Raw genomic sequence first — 24,993 nt, 5'->3', positions numbered from 1 at the left:
ATCTCTGTCCGATCTACTCTCAGATCCAACACAATTTTATTTTGACTGATCATTCAGCTTTAGTATAAAAGTTCTATATTTAATGCCCATTTTGCTCCTTTCAGAAGACCTCGCTGGTTCATCTTCTGATGGAGAAACTGCCTCTACATCCAAAGAGCGACAGACAGTGAAGAGTTTCTCCTGTGGAAAAACATTCAGCAAACAGGGTCATTTAGCAAAAAGTGAGAGAGAACGCACCGAACAGAAAGACTTCACCTGTAAGAGATGTGACATCAGCTTTTCTACTGCAGAAGAGAAGAGACGTCATTCAAAAAAGCACAGCGTCAAGGAGGAGTTTCGCTGCGAACAGTGCGGGAAGGATTTTTTCACCACTCCTTATAATATGAGAGCTCATATAAAGACACACAGTGAAAAGACTTTGCACTGCAGTGAGTGTGACAAGTATTTCCGCACCAAACAACATCTTACAGTGCATAAGAGAATCCACACTGGTGAAAAGCCGTACAAGTGTCCTCACTGCGAGAAGAGCTTCAACCAGAGATCCGCTTTGAAGAGCCATCAACTCACACATAGCAATGAGAGGCCGTACAAGTGCACTCAATGTGAGAAGAGCTTCAACCAGGGATCCCGTCTGAACAAACATCTACTCATACACACCAATGAGAGGCCGTACAAGTGTCCCCTCTGTGAGAAGAGCTTCAAACACAGAACCAGTCTGAAGAAACATCTACTCACACACACCAGTGAAAGGCCGTATCAGTGCAGTGAATGTGAGAAAACCTTTACAAACTCAAGTTCTCTGAAGTTACACCAAAAAATACATTCTGATAACAGACCATATCAGTGTTCACACTGTGAGAAACGTTTCTATCATTCGACTCACTGGAAATCCCATGAGAGGATTCACACTGGAGAGAAACCGTACCTGTGCTCCTACTGCGGGAAGAGCTTTGCTAGTCCATTTTCTTTCAAAGTTCATCTGAGAGTTCACACTGGAGAGAAACCATATCACTGTGGTGATTGTGGGAAGGGTTTTACTAATTCAAGTAGCTTACAACTACACCAGAGGACTCATATAGGAGAAAAACCTTTTAAATGTTCACATTGTGACAAGACTTTTGCTCAATCAAGTGCCATGAAGATCCATGAGCGAATGCATACAGGAGAGAAACCTTACCGCTGCTCCATCTGTGGCGAGAGATTCGCTTTTAAATGGGTCTTTCGGACTCACCAGAAGAAACACGCCGCTCCAGAGTCATCATAGCTTCATGATGTCATTATTTTTAGGTTGTGTCAAAAAACCCCACCTTGCAGTGTTACAGGGACGTTATGGTTGTAAAATACCTAAAACTAGAATGGTCCAAAGGAGACCAAACTTAAATATCTCTGTCTTAGCACCTTATATTAGGCCATATGTGAAAAATCTGGGTGTTTTACTGGACAGCGCATTAAAGTGCATTAAAGTGCATTTTTATGCTATTTTAAAGTTTCCTAATGTTGTGGAGTCTCCTACAACAGGTTTACAACCAATGTACAATCAATGGCTATATAATACCTATAATGCACTGTGATGGTCGCACTGAATAAATTCCTGCATCTATCCAGAAGATGGCGCCCGCAGCTCAATCATCCATCCATTAATTTTCCAAACCGCTGGTCCAATGTGGCTACAGCGGAATATCATACAGGTATAAATTACTTTTTAATTAATTATTAAATTGTATAAATAAGGTTTAAACGTAATTTCCATGACCGAGTTCAAGATAAATCTTTTCATCTCAGTACTGGAGCTGCCAGTTTGTTCAGTTTCAAACGATTATTAACCAGCACAAACTATGCAAAAGCGGCAGCCCTTCCAGTGCACTCAGTGTCTGAAATCACCCACTCGTTTTCATTCATTCATTCAAGTGAACTATATTAGTGGGCTAATGTAGGGAATAGTGAATGAGGGTATAGGGGGTGATTTTGAACACAGCAAAGGTTTTTCAGAAACTTCCGGGCAAGTGAATTTAAGTTTTAAGTTTTTAAAATTAAGTTTGATGGTCATGCAAATTACAAGAGTTTTTCGGGAGAAATAACAGAACGGGAGGGCGCCGGGAGATGACCTTGAAATACGGGAGAAACTTGGGAAAAACGGGAGTGTTGGCAGATATGTGGAAGACAGTATAGCCAAGTGGTGCAAGACAGTAGGAAAGTGACAGAAAAGCTGTCTACACCCTCACCAGTCAGCACTTACACTGTAGTACACACTACAGTGTTCAACACCTGTTATAGATGTGTAAACGCATGAATAAATCATTTACAACACTTTCTGCATCCCCTAATCTAAAGTGTAAACTATTCATCACTTGTAAATGTGCTACACATCATTCGCAGATACGATTCGTTGATTTTATGCCTTATTGATTCTTGTAAGAACAACTGTAAAATATATTCACCGTTGCACTGACCTCATCATTCTTCGCTACAATTCGTGCTCTTGTCACCCGTATCATCTTGCAGGTGGCTGGTTCTATCTGCTTCCAAAAGGCCATCAGGTGGGCGTGACTTGCAAACCCGTGGGACATAGGTGTTACATTTCATCACATTACATTAAGTGCCCATACACAACATTAAATTGCAAGCATGTTAGCATCCGTATTGACAGTTACTGTAAACATCCTGGAACATTTAGGCACTAATGTCAGAAACTGGACCACACACAAGCCAGTCCTTTTGCTTACTGCTCTTCTCAGTATTTTAAAATACAATGCACTAGTAGATAGATCTAGATAGATACTTTTCTCATCACGAGGGAAATTCAATTTTTCCAGTAGCTTACAACAACACCCATCACACATGCAACATTTAAACAGATAGGCTTAATAATACTAATCAATGTTGAAAGCTATAAAACTTCTATATTAAACACAGTGGACATTTTAATTTACCTTGTGAAGAACCTTATGTCATCATCTGATCCAGAAAACCGCTCCAAGCAGAACTTGTTGCTGATAGATATCTCCTCTATTAGGTTTCGGAGTCTTGCTATCTCTTCGTGAAGTTCTTCAATGCGGTTAAGAGACATATCCAGCGTAGCAATGGATTTACTAATCTAAAGTAAACATATAAGGGTCAGGAGCCCAACTAAAGCAAATACTGATCACCATAATGGCAACTTACAATTTGAGATTTTCTCCTTCAGTGATTCTGCTTGTTAACATCAGGTGTCTTCAATAATGGTCAACCATCACTCAATTAATCACTTAATTATCTCATTAACTTTAACACTCTTGAGTGTTAATTTAACACTCATATTTTAACACTTTACACTCTTGAGTGTGGACTCATATACACTCCCAGGAGTGTTAATTTAACACTGGAGTTTTTGCTGTGCAGGTTCACTACTGTCGCAGTAGTCATGGTCAGGAGGATAGTCCCAATTCCACAGATGGATTGTGCGCGGTTTCTGTATTGGGACGCTCGGCCCTTTCCCAAACTCCGGACCGTGGCAGACTGAAATTGTTCCATTGAAAAAGCACTGGAACAGCTCCCTTCTTTAGACGTCTGCGCCCAGCTGGAGTCGGAGGCTCTATCACGTTTTCACTTTGAAAGTGTCGGCTGCAGACTTGTGTGTTTGTTGTAAGAAATTTGTCTCGTCGGATGTTAATCACCCACCGTTTATTAATTCAATGTCTTTGGGAAAAGTAAAAAAACGAACTGAAGAATTGCATGTTGCAGACACTGTGCATTGCGGAACACAGCAGTGGTGGCTAGAAGAGCTGTCTTCCCGCCTTTGAAAGGACAATTTTGTACGTTTACATGCCATCGCGTTATCAGTCAAGACAAAGTACAAGTAAAAACATTAGCATAAACAACACAATAACAACGAAAATGAACAGTTTGGGGTGTTTTGACGACAAGCATTCAATGGTAGCACTTCACTCTACAGTAACCGGATGTTTACAACCATCCTGATATTTAACCGGAAATTAGTGATGTCCGGTTTGTGAACGAATCGTTCTTTTGAACCGGTTCTTTTTAGTGACTGGACGAAACAGTACACTAAATCGGACTGAATCGTTCGAAACAGTTCAGCGCTGATCCACAAGTTACTAAAGTTACTCACTTTCGGACATGCCTGAGTCCTGACAGTCCCTTCGACTCGAAAGAAACCAATATCCTGGAGTAGGCCTATATGTTACTCCAGTAAATCCAACAGTTCACTGAACTGAGACATGTTGTGCTGAGAGAAGTGATGAACACGAGCAGTTGATACTGAGCATGCGCGCGCTACCGAACGTACAGGTACAGCCATGGGTACAGCGGATCTCGGATCACCAGTACAGAACCGAGAACTGTTTATTTCGGACGTGTTCGACATACTGAGAACCGGTGAGCTGAACATGCATGCAATTTTTAAGAGGGATGAAATGCATGTTATGGCTTCGGGCTTGTAACCGAAGGGTTGCCGGTTCAATCCCCGACCAGTAGTAAAAATGTGGGCTTGGGAAGTGGTAGAGCACTGCTCTCCCATGCCCTCATCCATGGCTGAAGTGGTCTATCTAAAAAATAAATTGAAAATGTGTTGTTTTGTTTGTGAAAATGTTAAGTTTTTAAATTTCAAAATATATTTCAAATGAAAAAATTTGCAAAAGTTAAAACAGATATGAACATATATGTAAACATATATTTAACTAAAATATATTTATTGGGCCAATTTCAAATATTTGCATATATTCCAAAAATATATTTTGAAAATATATTTCAAATTGTGAAAGCTCTGAGTCCAGACCTTAAATTCATTAAAAGTCTATGGGATATGCTGGAGGAGACTTTACAGAGTGCTGGACTCTTGCATTGTCCGTACAAGATCCTGACCAAAACTGATGCACCTCTTGATGGAAATAAATGTTGTGATGTTATTTCCATCTTGATGTGCATCAGTTTTTGTTTGAGATCTTATATTGACAATGCAAGAGTCCAGCACTCTGTAACTGAGTGGGGTCAGTTCATCATGGAAGCATCTAATTGTCATCTACTGGTCAAACAGTTGTAGAGCAAACATCGGATTCTTCAACATGTAGATTTTGAAACAACATATTAAGTCGACTACATGATCATCAGAGGTCGAAGATATTCTAATCACAATCCAGTCCAATCTGATAGTTCAAACAAATGCTGCTAAAACGTTGTTGTGATCTCTATGTCTAATGTTAACATTCATATCATCTTCCTTTCTTTATTCACATAAAATTGTGTACGCATAAAGTCATATTCACTGTAAAGTTGCATGGGAACAAAAGTGATCAAATTAATTGAATGCCTCTTACAGTTCATTAATTAATGAGCAAACTGAAAGTATATATGTTGATCTGGGTTTTATCAGACTGAACTGTGTGATGGATACAGGACACAAAACACTGCATATTTGCAATAAAAACATTGCAGTAACGGTACATTTGGAGGAACCGGTTAACCCTTGTGTTATGTTGCGGGTCAATTTGACCTGTTTAAATTTTATAGTTGCTGGAAATACTGGTTAACCTATGTTTTTTTTCTTGATATTTTGTGACTTTTTCTCATTTATCATCATGAACATGCATGCAAAGTTTCAACATGATGGTGTTTTTTGACATATACAAACAAAATTACTGTTCCTTTCGTGATGTTCGCGGGTCAATTTGACCCGCATATTTTAACGCTCTAAGGCAACTGTACGGACCCAAAATAATAACATTTCTTGGTTATACTTTATTTTATTTTTTTACTACCTTATGAAGCTAAAAAAAATAGGTTTTCCAAACTTATTTCAATACAGAACAATATTTTGTCAGCCACAGATGGTAAAAATTACCTATCATTTATTTTTTCAAGCTACCTGAAATAATATTAAATCTTTTTTTTTCTCTTGATATTTTGGGACTTTTTTGCATTTATCTTCATGAACATGCATGCAAAGTTTCAACATGCTGGTGTTTTTTTTTTTTTTACATATACAAACAAAATTACTATTACATTTGTGATGTTCAAAGGTCAATTTGGCCCCCATAGGCTATTCAAAAACAACTGTACAGACACAACATAAAAACATTTATTTTATGTATCAACTGGGCATCAACTCCAGTTCTAAAGTGTAAGTGTATCTAAAAGTGCTCTAACCCAAACCAAACACACTTGAAAAAGCTAAATCATGGTGTTCAGAGTTAATTGCAAATTACAATTGAAAATCTTTGACTGACGCAGATAGTAAAATAAGCTCTCATTTATATATTCAAGATATCTGAAATGTCTTGAGACTTCGACATAGACTGCAGGGAAAATTAGCTCAGATTAATTGATTAATTGTTCAGTTATGATGTTCTAAGCAAAAAAAAAAAAAGTAAAAAAAAAAAAGTAAATTCAAATATATATAAATATAATGTATATTCAAATTTTGTCAAAGCAAAACAGTTTTAAAAAATGGTTAAAAAACATTTTCATTAAATCATATCTTCAGATATATATTTTTTGGAATATTTGACAAATGTTGATATTAAAAGTTTACAGTTTGTACCTGAATCTTTGTTGTTTTTCATAGTGTGATTTTTGAGGAATTGTATTGAATCCAATGCGGGTCCCGGACCATAAGGGGAGTGCACAGAATTCCAACATAACACAAGGGTTAATGCGCTTTTGTCTCACACACAATCCTGAGAAAACGGAAGGATCTAAATGACTTTCAGTGACTTGCTCAAGCATTGCTCAAACCACAGCTCTTATTATGGTTTCACCGGCCTCATGTGACGCTTATACACTCTTTTACATCTGAAGCATGAAGAGCTGCTGAACATCTCTCTGATTTCCAAACATCTTCTGTATGTCCTGTGCTGTATTTTTGTGTAATATGAAATAGTTTGTATCCTTTCTACAGTCAAGAGATTAAAGCTGCTGGAGTTTCTTCACATATCAGAGTATCTCTAGAAGAGTAAAGACTGTCAGCCAGTCAGAGTCAGTGTGTTCATAACCCTGAAACGATGCCCTCACTCTTTAAACCTTTCTAGCAGAACAGTTTCACTGTAAACAGACAACATACAGCGAGTTCATTTAAAAGAACATTTGTATGTATTACTTTTTATGCTTAAAACAGGCCAACAGTATATAATGTGCTACATTTATTAATGTGGAAATTCTAAAAGGAAACAAACTGCATGTCTAAAATTGTATTGTAAATTAAAATTACATGACAGTGCTGACTCAATAAAGACATGTATGATCTTTAATTCACATTTGTTATTTTATTATTTAATATAGTGTTTTAACCATTCATGTTTTATAACATTTTTAAATTTGACATGTACTACATTTTTCATTTACTAATTATGTGGTTACATTATTTCATTGACAAATTTTTAAAGCACTAACAACCTATCGCTGTAACCTTAATTTGCATTAGGCAAAGTAATACCACTGTTCATTTTGTGTGTATTTCTAACTTTTAAAATCCTCTCAGCTCCCTTCCATCTGTCCTATAAGAGAAGAAGTGAGAGAGACACTGTGATCCAGTGATCTGCCCCCCAAATCAGGCGAAATTAGAGAGAATAAGAGTAATTACTTTTAATTGCTGATTCTATTCTATTTTAATTTAATTAACAATTAAAAGTAATATTTAATAAATGTATAAAATAGATTAAAGTGAATTAACATTAATGTAAATAAATAAGACATCCACAATGATTTGTACATAGTTTTTTACAAGGTGGTGGCATGATTCTTGCAGACAATTAATAAATTGAATTCAGGGTGGAGGAAGTGGAAATGTTTAGTGACTTCCTACCATATATTAAAACTTGCTATTTATAATAGTATATTCTTGGTTTTTCACAACATCCTCCCAGGCCATTTTACAATCAAAAGTTATAAATAAATACAATGACATGTCAGCACCTAATGAACTGACAGAGAATTAAGTAGAGTAGAATGAGTATAGTTGTGTATATTTTTTTAATTAGATGCTTTTATCATAACAAAATTACTTTCTGAGAACTGTCCCCATGCCAATGTGAACATGCAAATGCAATAATCATCCGTGTGCTACTTGCATGAGAAAGGAAACATTCAGTGTTACAACTGTACTCCATTAAATCTGTACTCACCCATACACAAAAGAAATATATTTGAAATATATTTTCAGGATATATTTTGGAATATATGCAAATATTTGAAATTGGCCAATAAATATATTTCATACTTATATTTCATATATTTTTGTTATATTTCAGAATATATTTCAATGTATTATTTTCTGTATGGGTCCCCAAAAGTGTCAAAAATATATGTGGCATATATTCCAAATACATTGAAATATATTCTGAAATATAACAAAAATATATGAAATATAAGTATGAAATATATTTATTGGGCCAATTTCAAATATTTGCATATATTCCAAAATATATCCTGAAAATCTATTTCAAATCTATTTCTTTTGTGTATGGGCAGTCTACTTTGGAATTTAAGTGTTTGTTCGTTAAATCTGACACAGAGACAGTTCGGACTCAAAAACTTTAAATCCAGCACAGAGGGGTTCAGTGAAAGTGGTGTTGTATGTGTATATGTGTGTAAGTGTGTGTGTGTCAGAAATGCTGTAGAAGGACAGAGTGCCGGCCGACACGTCCAGATACACTCCTACTCTCTTAGATTGGGGTATAGGGGTTGGTATGGTACTGCACACATTATTGTGCCAGACAGTGAATCCATCACAAGTGCAAAAAAGACACCATGATTTGTCATTGTATCCAAACTTACAGACAGTTCCTTCTTTCCTGCTGATACCTTTATAAGCCACTGCTACACGAGCCCAGCCAGTCAATTCTACCTCCCAGTAACAGCGTCCAGTCAGACTCTCTCGACACAGAACCTGAGGAATATCAGCATGATATTCATCCATGATCAGGATACGGCTGATGATCTTTCACATATTCTATCTTTTTGTTCTTTTCAGACAGGATGAGTTGAGTGTTTGCTGTGTTTGGATCCATTGTAAGATCACAGGCATCTGAACACAAGAAGAGAGATAAAAAGTTTATTAATCTCATTTGTTTTGTTTTTTAAATGTGCAAGAGTGTGTTAGAAAAATAACCTACATTTTTGTAGTCCTGATTTTATCCTGAAGGGTCCTCCATGATCCAAACTAAAAAAGACACACAAACATACAGACAAAACCAATTGTGAGTAGTTTGAATAGATATTCACATACAGACTATTAATATAAAGCCAAGTCATATTTATTTGTATAGCACATCTCTCAATACATATTGTTCCAAAGCAGCTTCACAGAGCCGTATGTCTCAATGTCTTGAGATTTTTTATATATTGATGTCTTCAGACCCCTGTACACAGCTTTACAGGAAATATTCTGCAGTCTTTTTGAGCTCCTAGTGAACAGCCGAAGGAGCTAAAATGGATTTGATATATGCATATAACTGTAAAATAAATAATATAATATTTAGTTGTAAATTGTTTGCATTTAGTAACTCTGTAACCAATAAATAACAGTACATGAGTATCACTACCATCTTCAAATTCTTAATAACCCAATCCATATATTCTAATTAACATACTCAATGTTTTAGTTGTATTTTCAGCAAGCACTTTTTGCAGATATTGACCTTTTACTATAAATATGTAAAAACTGCAATAAAGAAAATGGTGCAAATACATTATGCGAGTTAAAATATGGATTTAATTGCTACAATGCAGAGATCGGAAGAACCAGAAGAATTAAGGATTTTACTTTCAAAGCAAAGTTTGATCAAAAGCTCTGAATTCAATTATTTCACTTCTTGGGCCCTATTTTAACGATCTGAAACGCAAGAGTCAAAGCGCAAAGCGCAAGTAACTTTGTGGGCGGGTCTTGGCGCTGTTGCTATTTTCCCAGCGGGATAAATGACTCTTGCGCCAGGCGCAAATCTAAAATGGGTTGGTCTGAAGTAGCTTCATTATTCATAGGTGTGGTTTGGGCGTAACGTGAAATAAACCAATCAGAGCGTCATCTCACATTCCCTTTAAGAGCAGACGCGCTTTGTTCTAAAGCGGATTCCTATTATAACGGCGGATTTGCCAGACGCGCGCCAGGAGCTGTTCACAGCCAAGGAGAGCAACGCTCTCGTCAGGGACGTTGGGGATGGAGAAACCCACCCAAATTAACTTCGGTTAAAAAGGTGTATGATAATTTGGGTAAATGTGTAAGCTAGATGTATGCTTTTATAATAAATTGTCTATCTATCTATCTATCTATCTATCTATCATAATAATGTATGATTTGCAAAAATGAAAACTGCTGCTTCTGTGTAGATGAGAGAATCAAAGTGTATGCGCGTTGTGCACACGCTACATTGATTATGGCCAAGCATGCGCCCTTAAATTAGCATATGAATACGCGCCACTGACTTTAAACTATTTTTTCCTGGTTAGTGGCGCAATTGTTTTCTAAACCTGCAAAATAGCATGAAGGAACGTTTGCGCCGGAACACGCCTCCTTTTTTGCACTGAACCGCCCAGGGAGCGCAAGTTCATTCCCTAGTTTAGCGACGTGCTTCTGTGGAGGGAAAAGCGCGCTTTCCGCGGGTGCAAAATAGGAATGATACATGCGTCAGTGTACAAAGTCAATTGCGCTGGGTGCAAGATAGGGCCCCTTATCTTATACCCCACATACTTGAGTATCTGCAGTGAGCATTTTGGATTATTCAGTTTGTCATTGAGCAGCTTGACTCCTGATTCTCCTGGGTGATTGTAGCTCAGATCCAGCTCTCTCAGGTGTGAGGCGTTTGAACTCAGAGCTGAAGACACATAACCACAACCTTTCTCTGTCACCATACAGCCTGACAACCTACAGAAACACACAGTCAGATCATCTACAGACACACATCAACAGTAAACGGGTTGTTTTAAAGCCAGTATGGAACCACCATGAATGACTCAATGTAAAAGTCAAACCTCAGTATCTCCAGCTGACAGCTTGAACTCTTCAGTCCATCAGAAAGCAGTTCCACTCCTGAATCCTGCAGGTCATTGTTACTCAGATCCAGCTCTCTCAGGACACAGTATGAGGATTGAAGAGTTGATGACAAACTCTCACAACACTGAACAGTGAGATTACAGCCAGCAAGACTGAAAGATATGAGATTTATATATTTTTAACTGCATTCTACAATTAAGAGTTCAATAATATCAGCATCATTTTGTAAAAACACTTTTTTTTAAATAATCAAAATATACTTAAGATGTATATGTTATCATAACAATTGTGTTTATATTCTGAAACTTTTCAATGTAATATATTATTAAACACTCACAGGGCTTTCCGGCAGTTAATCACAGCTGGTATTAATCTTCTTCTACCCTCATCTGATGTGTTGTATTTCTTGAGGTCCAGCTCATCCAGCGCCTCCTCTGACATCTGAAGCATGTAGGAGATTGTTGAGCAGTGAGCAGGAGAGAGTTTCTTCTCTGAGAGTTTGTCTGATTTCACAAACTCCTGAATCTCTCTGGACAGAGTCTGATCTTTCACTTCCAGCAGACAGAGGAACAGATTGATGGATCTTTCAGCGGTGAGTCCATGTCCATATTTGATTTTCTCTTTAATGTACTGTGTGGTTCTCCTGATGCTCTCTGAGCTGTTCTCTGTGTGTGTCAGAAGATCCTGTAAGAGTCTCTGATTGGACTCCAGTGAGACGCCCAGCAGGAACCGCAGGAACAGATCCAGCTGTCCATTCTCACTCTCAATGGCATCATCTACTGCACCTTTAAGCAATTTTTGTACTGAAGCAAATTTTTTCAGTCCCTCCATAGTTGTACTTACATGAAAGTAAAACACATAGAAGGCAGCAAGAAACTCCTGAACGCTCAGATGAATGAAGCTGTAGACGTTCCTCTGATGAATCACTGATTCCTCCTTAAAGATGCAAATCCCAGAAAGCACTGAGGCGTCATTGACGTCTATGCCGCTCTCAAACAGGTCCTCCTCATAAAACATCACATTGCCCTTCATCAGCTGCTTGAAAGCCACTTCAGCAAGTTTCACAATCACTTCTCTGTTGGACGGCAGGAGTTTCTCTGGATCTCTCTCTTCATACTTCTGATTCCTCTTGTTGATCTGAATCAGCAGGAAGTGGATGTACATTTCAGTCAGAGTTTGAGGGATTTCTGCACTCAGATCTTCTTCCAGGAGCTTCTGAAGCACAGTGGAGGAGATCCAGCAGAAGACGGGTATGTGGCACATGATGTGGAGGCTTCTTGCTCTTCTGATGTGTGGGATGATTCTGCTGGCTTGATGTTTGTCACTGATTCTCTTCCTGAAATATTGCTCCTTCTGAGACTCATTGAATCCCTGAATCTCTGTCAGACGGTTGATGTGTTTGGAGGGGATCTGATTGGCTGCTGCTGGTCTGGAGGTGATCCAGATGAGAGCAGAGGGAAGCAGATCTCCTTTCATGAGGTTAGACATCAACACACCCACTGATGATGTCTCAGTCACATCAGAAACTTTCTGATCATCTGAAAACATCATTGTCATTCTGCTTTCATCCAGACCATCAAAGATCAACACAACTTTACACTCCTCAAAAATCTTTGGGTCCAGATCTTGAAGTTCAGGATAAAAGTCCAGCAGAAGTCTGTGAAGACTGTACTGATGATCTCGGATCAAGTTCAGCTCTCGAAATGGAAGCACAAACATGAAATCTACATCCTGATTGGCTTTTCCCTCGGCCCAGTCCAGAATGAACTTCTGCACAGAAACGCTTTTTCCGATTCCAGCGATGCCTTTAGTAAGAACAGTCTTGATTTGCTCTTTCTCCTCACGTCCTGGTTCAGGTGAGGCTTTAAAGATGTCATTGCAGTAGATTGGAGTGTCTTGTGAGGTTTGTGCTCTGGCTGTTTTCTCCATCTGTAAAACCTCATGTTCTTCATTCACTCCTTCACTCTCTCCCTCTATGATGTAAAGCTGTGTGTAGATCCTGTTGAGGAGGGTTTCTTTCTCTTGGAGTTTGGTTCCCTCAAATAATCTCTCATACTTGTCCTTCATGTTGGTTCTGAGCAGGTCTTTGACTGTCTGCACTTGTCCATCGCTGAATCTAATGTGTTCTTCCATAGAGTTGTTACTCCTTACAGACTCCGATCTCTGTCTCTTCCACCTGCTGATACTGACAAAAACAAACAAACAAAAGGGCATTACAGTACTAGTTATATACTGAGTAGTGGCTGTAGTAATCGCAGGAGGCCGGAGAATCCAAACAAACACTTTATTAATCTGCAAAGTAACATACAATATATCACAGGAGCAAACTAATAAATAACCAGGAACGATACCGAACAATGAAACAAAGGAAACCGAGGGCTAAATTCACAGGGGAGTAATCAGGGTAAAACAGAACAGGTGCAGGAACTAATTAACTACCAGGGAGACTAAAAATTATCAGGAACACAGCCAAAACAGGAACAGCAAAAACAGAACCAAAATACAAATAAAACTAAACAGACATAGAACTACTACATAGAACAAGGCAGAGGGCCGTCAGAGAATGGCACAAGGACGGTGGCGTGATTACTGGTGATTACCACCGGTCTCTTATCTCTCACAGAGGAGCTTCTTAAGCATTAAAAGAGTAGTGATGACAGAGAAGGACGAGAGAGGACCAGGTCTGGACTTTCATGTTATGTTTTGTTTATGTGTTTGCAGCATCCATGAACAGCTGCCTCCTTTACTTTCGTTTTGTGTTTGTTTATTTATATATTAAAGTTTGTGAATGCTACATTGGTGCCGAAGCCCTGGAGGAAGGAGGGACACGCTGTCAGAGAGCTCTCGCTGCTGATGGGGATCACGGTGCTGAGGAGGTCGAACAGCAAAGGAGCGGAGACCGCCGATGGCTACTCGAGGTGGTGGTGCTGGAGCGATTGAACAGCAGGTTGGACGGAGAACTCGCTACCTGGATTGAGGAGTCGCTGCTCCTGTTCGCTGCCCTCAAACCATCTTCCAAAGGATGTCCAGTATCACCGCATGGCACTGCGAGTGAGAGTATCTCATCTGATTGAGGACTTTTGTTTATCTTTTTTCTGGTCTTGTTTCACTTTACTTCAGTGATTCTGCTTATCAGGTGTTCATAAGTGTCTGAATACACTCACTTCTTTTCATTCACTCTGTCAAGTGGACTATATTAGTGATCTAATGTAGGGAATAGTGAATGAGGGTATAGGGAGTGATTTGAAACACAGCCTCTGAGTGTCGACTTTGAGCTCTGTAAATTCACGGTATATTTCTGTAGGCTTGTAATAAGGGATCCACTGGAGGCAAGTTGTAAATGAGAACCCAAGTGCAGTTTATTTGAAACAAAACAAAACAAAACATGAAACAAAAACATGACGTGGCATAAAAAAAAAAACCGTGGCATGAACATGAAACTTACCCTACAGCAGAACTACAGGAAACAATACTTGACAAAGACAAATGGCAAACATGAAGGCTTAAATACACAGAATAATGACAAAACAAGGGACACCTGTGAACAATGATCAGACAAATAACCAATGACAAGACATGGCAGGATCACATGACAAACAGGGAATCACATGACAGACATGGAAACAAGACATGACACAGAAACATGACAAGAACAAACCCAAAATCGTAACAGAATCCCCCCCTCTAAGGGCGTCTCCCGACGCCCAACAAAACCAAAACACAACATAATACCAGGAGGGTGGTGGAATGGAGGAGGTCATGGGGGAGGGATGGTGGGCCAGGCCCGTGCAAGGGGACAGGACCTGGTCCGTGGCATGGCATGGGCGGGCCTGGGCCGTGGCAAGGCGTGGGCGGACCTGGGCCGTGGCAAGGCGTGGGCGGATCCGGTAGTGCAGGAAGCCAGGGCGGATCCGGCAGTGCTGGAGGCCAGGGCGGACCAGACAGTTCAGGTGGCCAGGGTGGACCAGACAGTTCAGGTGGCCAGGGTAGACCAGACAGTTCAGGAGACCATGGCGGCGCGGCCTCCATGGTCCTATCAAGGACCCTACTGCCCCCCCCAAAATTTTCTTGGGGACAGCTATGGGGTTATGGGCTGGAACAGACAATGGCTCAAGAACAGAAATGACGTGAAAAGTCTCAGCAGTCGTGTTGTGAACAGGCTCTGGCTCGGCAGACGTGACGTGAACAGGCTCTGGCTCGGCAGACGTGACGTGAACAGGCTCTGGCTCGGCAGACGTGACGTGAACTTCAAATGTGTGCACCGACCACACACACCATATGGCTGTGGCCATAATTGTTAGTGTAGCCATAACTGAGGACTCAAGATTAGTGGCAGCCATCTTTGCTGAGGGCTCAGGTTCAGGCGTGGCGGCGGTCATCTCTGCTGAGGGCTCAGGTTCAGGTGTGGCGTTGGCCATCTCTGCTGAGGGTTCAGGCGTGGTGGCGGCCATCTCTGTTGAGGGCTCAGGTTCAGGCGTGGCGTTGGCCATCTCTGCTGAGGGTTCAGGCGTGGTGGCGGCCATCTCTGTTGAGGGCTCAGGTTCAGGCGTGGCGGCGGCCATCTTGTCAGGAGACACAGGCTCGGCGGTGGCCATCTTGTCAGGAGACACAGGCTCGGCGGCGGCCATCTTGTCAGGAGACACCGGCTCGGTGGCCGACGTGGTGTGAACAGACTCAGACTTGGCAGGCATGACGTGAAGAGACCCAGACATGGCAGACATGACATGAAGAGATTCAGGCTTGGCAGACATGACGTGAAGAGACTCAGGCTTGGCAGGCATGACGTGATGTGGTTCAGGCTTGGCAGGCATGACGTGAAGTGGTTCAGGCTTGGCAGGCATGACATGAAGTGGCTTAGGCTTGGCAGATACTGTGGGTTTGTGGGGCTTCTCCTCAAAACCCACAGTAAATGAGGAACCGCTCAATAATAGGTCATAGTCCATGTATTGTGCCAGAGACCAATGAATTTTTCCCCCAGGTAGCTGGAAGCAAATTCAAACCTACCCTAAAAATGTCTTTGAGTGCCACATCATTAAAGTCCACCAGGTGAGAGAGTTCACAAAATTCTGCCACATACGATTCAATGGGAAGATTCCCCTGGCGTAGGTTTAGGAGGGAAACCGCTGGGTTCATTGTTGTAGGTCAAGTAAGGTCAAGTTCTGACAAATTCAGAATTTAGCTGTTTTTGTACAGCAATGTTTTACAGTGTAGGCTACAAGATACAAATATATATACAAATATACAAATATTCAGTATGGGTTTTATGGACCGATTGACAGATATTAAAAAAACTACACAAAAACATAATTTTCTTATAACTACAAAATTGTACATACATGCTGCTCACATATTATTGTAGCAGAGTTTGTGCTGAATACAGTGTAATCACACTTTAGCCATGAAAATGTTATAATTAACAGAAATAAGCACAAACCTCAGGGGATGTCAGAACACCTCCATGGCCCAGAAAACACCTCAGACCCCAGAGGATAAATGACAAATTACAGCAATTCACTTTTTTATACAGACAATTTACTTTATTTTTTTTATACAGTATTTTTTTCTGTTTGCTTAAATAACATAACAATGTATAAAATTACAAAAATAATCTGTAATTAAACAGTTAAAAAAAAAAGAAAATTAAAAGGATAGTTCTCCCAAAAATGAAAATTACCCCATGATTTACTCAAATGAACTATTCCTTTAAGTGATAAAACAGTTGAATGACTGGCAGCCAAAAAAACCCCGCATAAAATTAAAGTAAAATATCCTTATTTAAATAAACCAAAAAGGTTTATTGAAATTCCGGTATTGTATAGAATGCCTAGGCAATGTATAGAATTCCTGATGTTTTTTGCAAAAAATACATTACGGATTACACACTTTGCCGGTAACATATATATTACAGGTAATTCCTGAATTATTAATATCAAACACCTTAGCAGTTTACAGGTATCTTTATCTGTAAATTATTGAAATTTTCAAAAGCATTTCTATTTTGCATAAACATTTTCCCTGACAGCAAGTGAATCACAAGCATTAACAAAGATTCACTCGCTGTCAGGGCAAGTTTTTATGCAAAATAGAAATGATTGTGTACTTCACAGATACAGGCGCATCAAACAGGCTGAGCGCAACAGATAGAAAGTGCAATAATTATGACTTATGCATTTGGATGAAGCAATTGTTGGACATTAAATATAGATTTAAAATTCTTAATGTACAGTAATAAATTGTATTTTTATGAGAACAGTAACTTTAAATTGACAATTGTAACTGATGTATGTTCAGTATGGTCAGATGAATTACATTTTTAATTTAGAGATTTTAACTTCTGCTTTAAAATAGTAAGCAATCAGTTTTTGTTTTAGAATGAACTGTTTATATTTTATAACCATTTTTGCACATAATGTAGAGCATAGCCTATTGTATACAGATGCATTCCCTATATTTGTTTTCATAGCCTAATAGCACTATGATTTATAGTATTTATACCAATAATAGTACCATTACACTGAAATATTGACTCGTCAGCAACGAATAGTTATACTTTCCACCTCTGCCTACATAGGCCTAATGTAGATTAATGATGTACTGTAGACATATGATAACCTGCACATTTAAAGAATTACATGACATTGATGGTTGAGTATTTCATGTTCAGAAGTCTCCATCTCTGGTAATGACTAAAATATTTGTTGTTAATTCCCACAATGCATAATGCCATATATTGTTTTCACTAGATATAATTGAGGCTCTTCCATAGATTTGATATTTATACAGAATGAGAATTTAAGTTAGAAAATGTATTCCCTCTGTGTATATATTGTAATGAATGTTTACACATGAACTAATATCTTAGCAGTAATTAACTTAATCTAACGTGTTTATACTCACATAGTATCAGTGGTCACTGGTTTATCACTAAACTTAAAAGGAGTATCCATGGATCTGTCACTCTTCATAGACACACAGCTGGGTTCAGGAGATCTCCGGGACTGAGAATATCCCTCCTCTGTTTTCTCACTGAGGTTTAAAAGATTATCCATGGATGCGTCACTCTTCACAGACACACAGCTGGGTTCAGGAGATCTCTGGGACTGAGAACATCCCTCCTCTGCTTTCTCACTGAGACTCATTTTAGAAGCAGCGTCACTCTTCTTTCTATCCAGAAAGATATTAGTCCTGCAAATACATATAGTTTATAAATTAGGAAAATTCACATAATTTATCCATAGAAAGACACAAGACACAGCAGAAAAGCCATTTGCTTTAAACTTGTACTTACCATGAAAATATTCTGCTGGTTTATGCTGCTTTTTCAGCCTCTTTCCTTTTCAATGTGAAGCTCTTGTATGTTTCTGCTTTCAGTTTTAGCTGTTCTACTTGTTACACCTGCTTTACTCAGAGGTCAAGGAGGAGTTTAATGTAGTTCCAGAACAGTGCAAAAGCAGAACAGTGTCCAATATAAACATGTTTTGAAAAAGGAAAGATGCTGGTAACCTTCACATTTACCATGTTTGTTCTTTTAACCCGCTCACACCATAAGCAATGTAGTTCAAAGCAAAACACAAGCTATTCAGAATAAGTTTGATAAAAGACATACAAATTGCACTTATTTAATGTGTTACTGCAAACACCATTTAAATTAAATATTCAAAAATGAAAAGGATAATGTAGCTCTGAACACCTGTACAAACTGTATATAACCCCAATTCACAAACAGTGCAGCACATGTGCACTAATGGAAATAAACAGCAAGCTAGCCAATAAATCGAAATGCATCCCTGATAAAAATGACTTCCATGATCTCCTAAAGTCAATCATTTTATATTCTGTTAAACAAACTTTTATCTGATTAAATGCAATGAATTCTGTACATGCCCACTTCTGCATTTAGCCTCAGTGAAAACCTCAACTTCCAGTGTGAAGTGTAGGCTATGGGAATTGTAAAAAAATGTAAGCACAAAATTAAATCTTAATTAAATCAGACAGCAGGACACAATGTTGATTTGACTCTCACACTAAAGGATTTTAAAACTTCTAGAACTCATTAGAATGGTATGTTTTAATATAGCATAATATAATACTGTATATAGCCAATATATACAGTACCTCAAATCCATATTGTGCCTACAACAAATTGTGGCACCAACTGTCAACATGTGCTGAACATCAGTTTTTGTTTTTATTCTTATATTTATGGCCTGTGGTCAAAACAGCACATGTCCAAATGATCTGACGGCGCGGGCGGGTATAGATATACATAGATGCCGCCTTGGCTACGGTTTCGTCCCAATGAACTGCAGTAGCGAAGGCGACATCTAGTGTATACATCTATACCCGCCTGCGGGCAGGTATAGATATATACACTAGATGTCGCTTGGCTACGGTTTCGTTCCAATGAACTTCAGTAGCCAAGGTGACGTCTAGTGTATATATCTATACCCGCCCGCGCCGTCAGATCATTTGGACGTGTGCTGTTTTCAAGAGATAACAACAATATAAATACTGTTCGTTTTCTCACACAAACCGCTCGTTTCGTGTCTTAGGCCAGTGGTTTCCAAACCTGTCCTGCCGGCACCCCAACACTGCACATTTTCTTTGTCTCCCTAATCAAACACACCTGATTCAACTCATCAGCTCATTAACCCATGTGATAATGAGCTGATGAGTTGAATCAGGTGTGTTTGATTAGGGAGACAAAGAAAATGTGCAGTGTTGGGGTGCCGGCAGGACAGGTTTGGGAACCACTGTCTTAGGCCATCAATGTGTACTTATGATGGGGAATTGTTTCATTTGGACGATGGGGAATTGTTTTTATTTGGACTTTGTGCATGCTCTTTGAGACAGTGACCATCGACCTGCATTATATGACTGACAGACAAGAATGGTTTGACCTAAAAATATCAAAATTGAAACTACTGCGGAAACAAAGACACCTACATCTTGGATGCCCTTGAGGTAAGCTAAAACATATCAAAAATTAATTTCAAAGTGAACTATCCCTTTCAGCATTAGACGATCTGCAAATCCGTCGATCTGGGCTTTGTTTATAAAACAATCATTGTCGAAATGCAGGGAACAAACAGTCTTGCACAACTCCGTTGATGCTCTGGAAAAACAAACTCCATCCACTGGTCCCTTAACGCTGGGTTCTTTGGGAATCTGTGCAGGGTTGTCTTGCCCTGGCAACCAAAAACCCACTTCTTTGGTGACATTGACTTCCCAAAAGCCGAGCACAGCGCTTTGATGAGGTACTGCTTTGGCTCTCTTCTCTCTCTGGTCTACGAGTGCACGCGCGCCCGCGCCTTTCCGGGAGAAGTGCCCTTAGAACCCATATAAGGAAATTACGCCCCAGCTGACGTCTGTCAGACCCATACTCGAAAAAAACTTTCCGAAACTTGTGACAAACCGGAAGGACAATTTTTGCCACAGAAATACTCCTTCAAACGTACAATTTAATTTTTGAAACTTTGTCCATGTTTAGCATGGGAATCCAACTCTTTAACAGTGTAAAAAAGTCCGTATGGATGAAATAGCATTTCAACCCCTTTAATTTAGAACTAATTATATTGATTTATATCTTCAATTATTATTTAAAAACAAATTAGGCTACTGGGCGATCGAGGACGACCATGGTAGGCTAACAGCCGTCATTTACCCTGCATACCCAGCTGATGCAAAGCGTAGGTGAATTTTTATCTACACAGAAGAAACTGTCACAGGTTGGGGTGGGCTCTTAATGACCGGCCGTCACCCCTGACTTACACACCACCGTGAGGAGCTACACCGCAGGACACAGCAGACAGGACAACCAAAGGGAAGTACAAAAGTCTCTTTATTTAATTAAAACATCTCTTTAAAACAATTACTGTAGTAGCTTCGATGTTCGCCTCAACAGGATTCGAATGGAGAAAGAAATATACTTCGCAGCTTTAGCGTGTTATTCACTGGACTCAGACAGAGAATGGAGGTGAGTATACTTCACCGCTTTAGCGGGCTCTGCAGACTTTTGCAGACTCTTCACTGGGCTCAGACGAAGAGGTGGGTACGTTTACTTCACAGCCTTAACAGGCTCTTCAAGCTTTTGCAGACTCTTCACAGGACTCAGACAGAGAGAAGGGTACGTATACTTCACAGCTTTAGCGGGCTCTTCACAGGACTCAGACAGAGAGAAGGGTACGTATACTTCACAGCTTTAGCGGGCTCTTCACAGGACTCAGACAGAGAGAAGGGTACGTATATAGAGAAAAAAGTGTTCCACAGCTTAACTGTTTCTTCACAGGGCTCAGACGGAGAGAGAAAAAAGTGTTCCACAGCTTAACTAGTTCTGATTACTAACTGTAACCACCAATGCTTTAGCGATGCACTCCCACACTTGTGTTTCACTGCAACCCACACAAATAATCACACGTGAATATATCAATGTACAGCACTGCAAAGTCTCTCCACTCACAGAATAGGGCGTTGGCATGGGGTCCCGTCCACCACTCGCCGATGGAGTCTCATTGGTAACAGCAGTGAAGCATGGGGTATCCAATAAACTATAAACTCCTCCCAAAAGACAATTTTAAATAACATAAAGTTTGATCCAGTTCCAAGAGACATCAATTATGTCACAATCAGTTAAAGACATTACTTATCTCTCATCGGTGTCGATTCTCCTCCCCAACCCTTCAGTTATGCCTCAGCCCGTTAGACTTGCCCTTTGCCCGGCTTCCGGTCTCCTACCGCGTCTGGAACACAAGACTGGCTGCCCCACCACCGCTCGACTCAACTGACTCCACTCCGCTGGACTGCTGAACTCAAGTAAAGAGGTATTTAAAAGTCTTACATTTTAAAAACTCTGCAGATACCCTGCCAAATCAACTCATTCATCCATAACAATAGCAAAGGTTGTCACTCAACAACGACCTAAAAAAAACAGGTAGCGTTACACAGTGACTTGTTGTATAAAATTTCTTTACTAAATAAAACTTAATAGTTTTAATAAGGGTATGCACACCGGTGCAAATGGCCCTGTAGTTAGAGTTTTGGTCATGTAATGAGAAACTAACTAATTCATATAATTTTAAAGATGTAGGCTAGTCATTGAAATTGTGCCAAAGCAATGATAAATGATCCACAGTTTCGCCCACATAAACAGTTTTTTGTGCTCACTGTGTGAAGAGGTTTGAAAAACTGATATTAGTATTGAATAATTGGTCCTAGTGGCTGTAAAAAACAAAAACAAAAAAACAACTGTAAATAATTACATAGATACTAAAAGTGTTTTTTTTTTTTTACTTGCAACACCACTTTTGAAACAACATGAACACGAGGAAACAACTATAAACTAATTTTGGTAGAGGTGATAAACAGACCGTAGACAGGAGCGCTGACACAGGTGACGAAGCAATACATATTTATTACAGTAATCATTTTTATATTGTTTTTAAAAAAAATTGGTTTCAGGTAAACTGGTTGGGGCTTATTGGTGGGGCGGATACACGTGACTGCACCTGGCGCATAATGAAGAGGGTGATTGCCAACTCCCTGGCGAAGAACATGAATTGGAGGGGAGTGTGTGTACAGTATGTGTGTGCGTGCGTGAGTGAGTGCTTGTGTGTGCTTGTGTGAGTGAGAGAGTGCTTGTGTGAGTGAGAGTGCGTATGTGTGTGTGCGTGAGTGAGTGCTTGTGTGAGTGAGAGAGTGCTTGTGTGAGTGAGAGTGCGTATGTGTGTGTGCGTGAGTGAGTGCTTGTGTGAGTGAGTGAGTGCTTGTGTGAGTGAGAGAGTGCGTATGTGTGTGTGCGTAAGTGAGTGCATGTGTGCGTGAGTGAGTGCTTGTGTGAGTGAGAGAGTGCGTTTACTGTATGTGTGTGTGTGTGTGAGTGAGTGCGTGTGCATGCGTGAGTGCGTGCTTGTGTGAGTGAGAGAGTGCAGTGCGTGTGTGTGTGTGAGTGAGTGTGTGTGAGTGAGTGTGTGAGTGCGTAAGTGAGTGCATGTGTGCGTGAGTGAGTGTGTGTGAGTGAGAGAGTGCAGAGCGTGTGTGTGTGTGAGTGCGTGTGTGAGTGCGTGTGTGAGTGAGTGTGTGCGTGAGTGTGTGTGTATTCTTGTAAATTGTTTTAATTTGTTTTTACAAAAAACAATGTTAACTTGCATATTTAAGTGCACTTGTTAATTGTTATAAATGTTTGTTTTATATTAAATGTTTATATTACCATGTTGTTAACAAAATGTTCATGTATGTTATTTGTTCATTTTGAATGAAAGCCCAATCTTTTTCAATTATTGATTTTGTGTTTCCCTGATAAAATTAATTACATTTAGCAGTTTCTGGGCCACATCTGGCCCGGGGACCAAGCCGTCTCTCAGACAGATCTGGCTTACAGTGTCTGGGCCATATCAATAAATAAGAGTCACTTTACAGGATGTGGGCCACATCTGGGCCAGAGGAAGTAGTTTGAGTCCGTTTTCAGTGTGTTGGGCCAGTTTTGGGCCGGGGACCCAGCCAGAACTGGGCCAGAATTGAAGCAAGGATGAGGCCCAGAGGTGGGCCAGACAAATTTTGCTATCTGGGCGAGCACGGGTGAACCAAGGACTTGAATGAGGGGCCGAATTCAGCGAAATGTACGTTTATTTAATTACAAATAATATAAAAATGATGAAGACCAGTTTATTAGATTTAGATCTTTAAGACATGTAAAACATCCGCGTTTGCGTATCGCCTTAGGCCTAGGCTACTACAGGGTTCATTTTCAAAATGTAAATGTAAGAAACTTATCCAAGATGATTATGACGATGAGTAGGCTACTATTATTTAACTGAAGTTATGATTACACATGCCTTTATTTGAATGTATATTTATCTAAGGGGATGATAGAATTGACGTCATTATACTTGATGACGTAAAAGAACTGGTGAACCGGTTTTTTGAACCGGCTCATTGACTCCAAGAGGGAAATTTTACTGGAATTCCATTTTAAGAGATGTTAATTGGAGAAAAGCATGGCTGCTCCCTTACAAATTTTGTATTTCTAACAAAGTAAGAGAAATTCACCTGAAGATCTTATACACAATATATCCAACTAATATGTGGCTTTCTAATTTTATGGATATTGGGAAAGAATGTTCCTTTTGTAACAACTGTGAGGAGTCTTTAAATCATCTGTTTGTTGATTGCCAGAGTGTAAAGTCATTTTGGAAAGATTGTTTTTTTACTTTTTCAGTTAAAATTAATCTAACGATAACACTGAATGTGAAAGAAATTATTTGCTACTTTGAGAATGATGATAAAAATATTCTCAATTTTGTAAATGTTATCATCCTGAATGGCAAAATTTTCATTCATAAATGTAGATTGTCAAAATCTCCTCTTTTATACAAGGTTTTCTCTAACTCACTCTGTTAATGAAGTCTCTTAAAATTGTAAAAAAATCAAAAGCTATGTCTATTGTAAGATATTATAAATCTGTATCTGGCGTCTTGTGAATGTCTCTTTTTATTTAATGTTTTATTTCTTTTTTATTTAATCATCTTTGCAGTTTATGTTACTCATGCCTGTTTTTTTTTTTCTGTAATGTTATTTATATGTTCTAAAAAAAAAAAGAAAAGAAAAAAGAACCGGTTCATTGAAACGAACTGTCCGAAAGAACCGGTTCGCGGAAAAGAACCGGACTTCCCATCACTACCGGAAATACGTCATGCTCGCCAGTGCATATGGTGCATACTGCCAGAGCCCGTCTACTAGACATTCTCTGATGAATGGAACTCCACAGGGAAGTGTTATTAGTCCGGTGCTGTTTAACCCTCTGGAGTCTGAGCTGTTTTCTGGGCCCTGGAGGTGTTCTGACATGCTCTGACATTTGTGCTTTTTTCAGTTATTTATAAACATGTTAATGGCAAAGGTGTAAATTCACTCTATATAGCACAAACAGGGCTACCAAAATATCTGATCAACATGCATGTATATGTTTGAATTTTTAAGAGAATAATGTTTATGCGTGGTTATTGGAAAAAATAAAAATGAAA

The 24,993-nt window shown here is 39.4% G+C and overlaps 1 protein-coding gene and 1 pseudogene across 4 annotated transcripts in view; one reads left to right on the top strand and one right to left on the bottom strand.

Annotated features, from left to right (window-relative positions):
- The window catches only part of LOC311077480 (uncharacterized protein), a 58,609-nt gene that overhangs the window by 7,028 nt on the left and 26,588 nt on the right, over positions 1 to 24,993 (top strand). The window contains exon 2 of one of the 3 annotated variants that reach the window (XR_014604898.1): positions 105 to 1,453. Coding sequence is in view for 2 of the 3 variants with exons in the window: in XM_084106010.1 (XP_083962136.1) it covers positions 105 to 1,264 (1,160 nt within the window). In the remaining variant the exon portion in view is untranslated. Of the gene's footprint in view, positions 1 to 104; positions 2,292 to 24,993 lie in introns of those variants that run through there. The other 2 variants (XM_084106010.1, XM_084106011.1) reach the window with 2 other exon arrangements.
- LOC311077450 (NLR family CARD domain-containing protein 3-like) lies at positions 5,470 to 18,322 on the bottom strand (annotated as a pseudogene). The gene is made up of 7 exons: positions 18,267 to 18,322; positions 17,876 to 18,163; positions 11,316 to 13,163; positions 10,957 to 11,130; positions 10,676 to 10,849; positions 9,105 to 9,151; positions 5,470 to 9,016 (listed from the first exon to the last, which is right to left on the bottom strand). The product of its transcript is annotated as an NLR family CARD domain-containing protein 3-like (transcript).

The sequence above is a fragment of the Abramis brama genome (assembly GCF_963993115.1).
Source record: "Abramis brama genome assembly, chromosome: 2".
Lineage (NCBI taxonomy): Eukaryota > Metazoa > Chordata > Actinopteri > Cypriniformes > Leuciscidae > Abramis > Abramis brama.
Note: the sequence above shows the minus strand (reverse complement) of the source record. Positions and strands in the feature narration are given on the sequence as shown.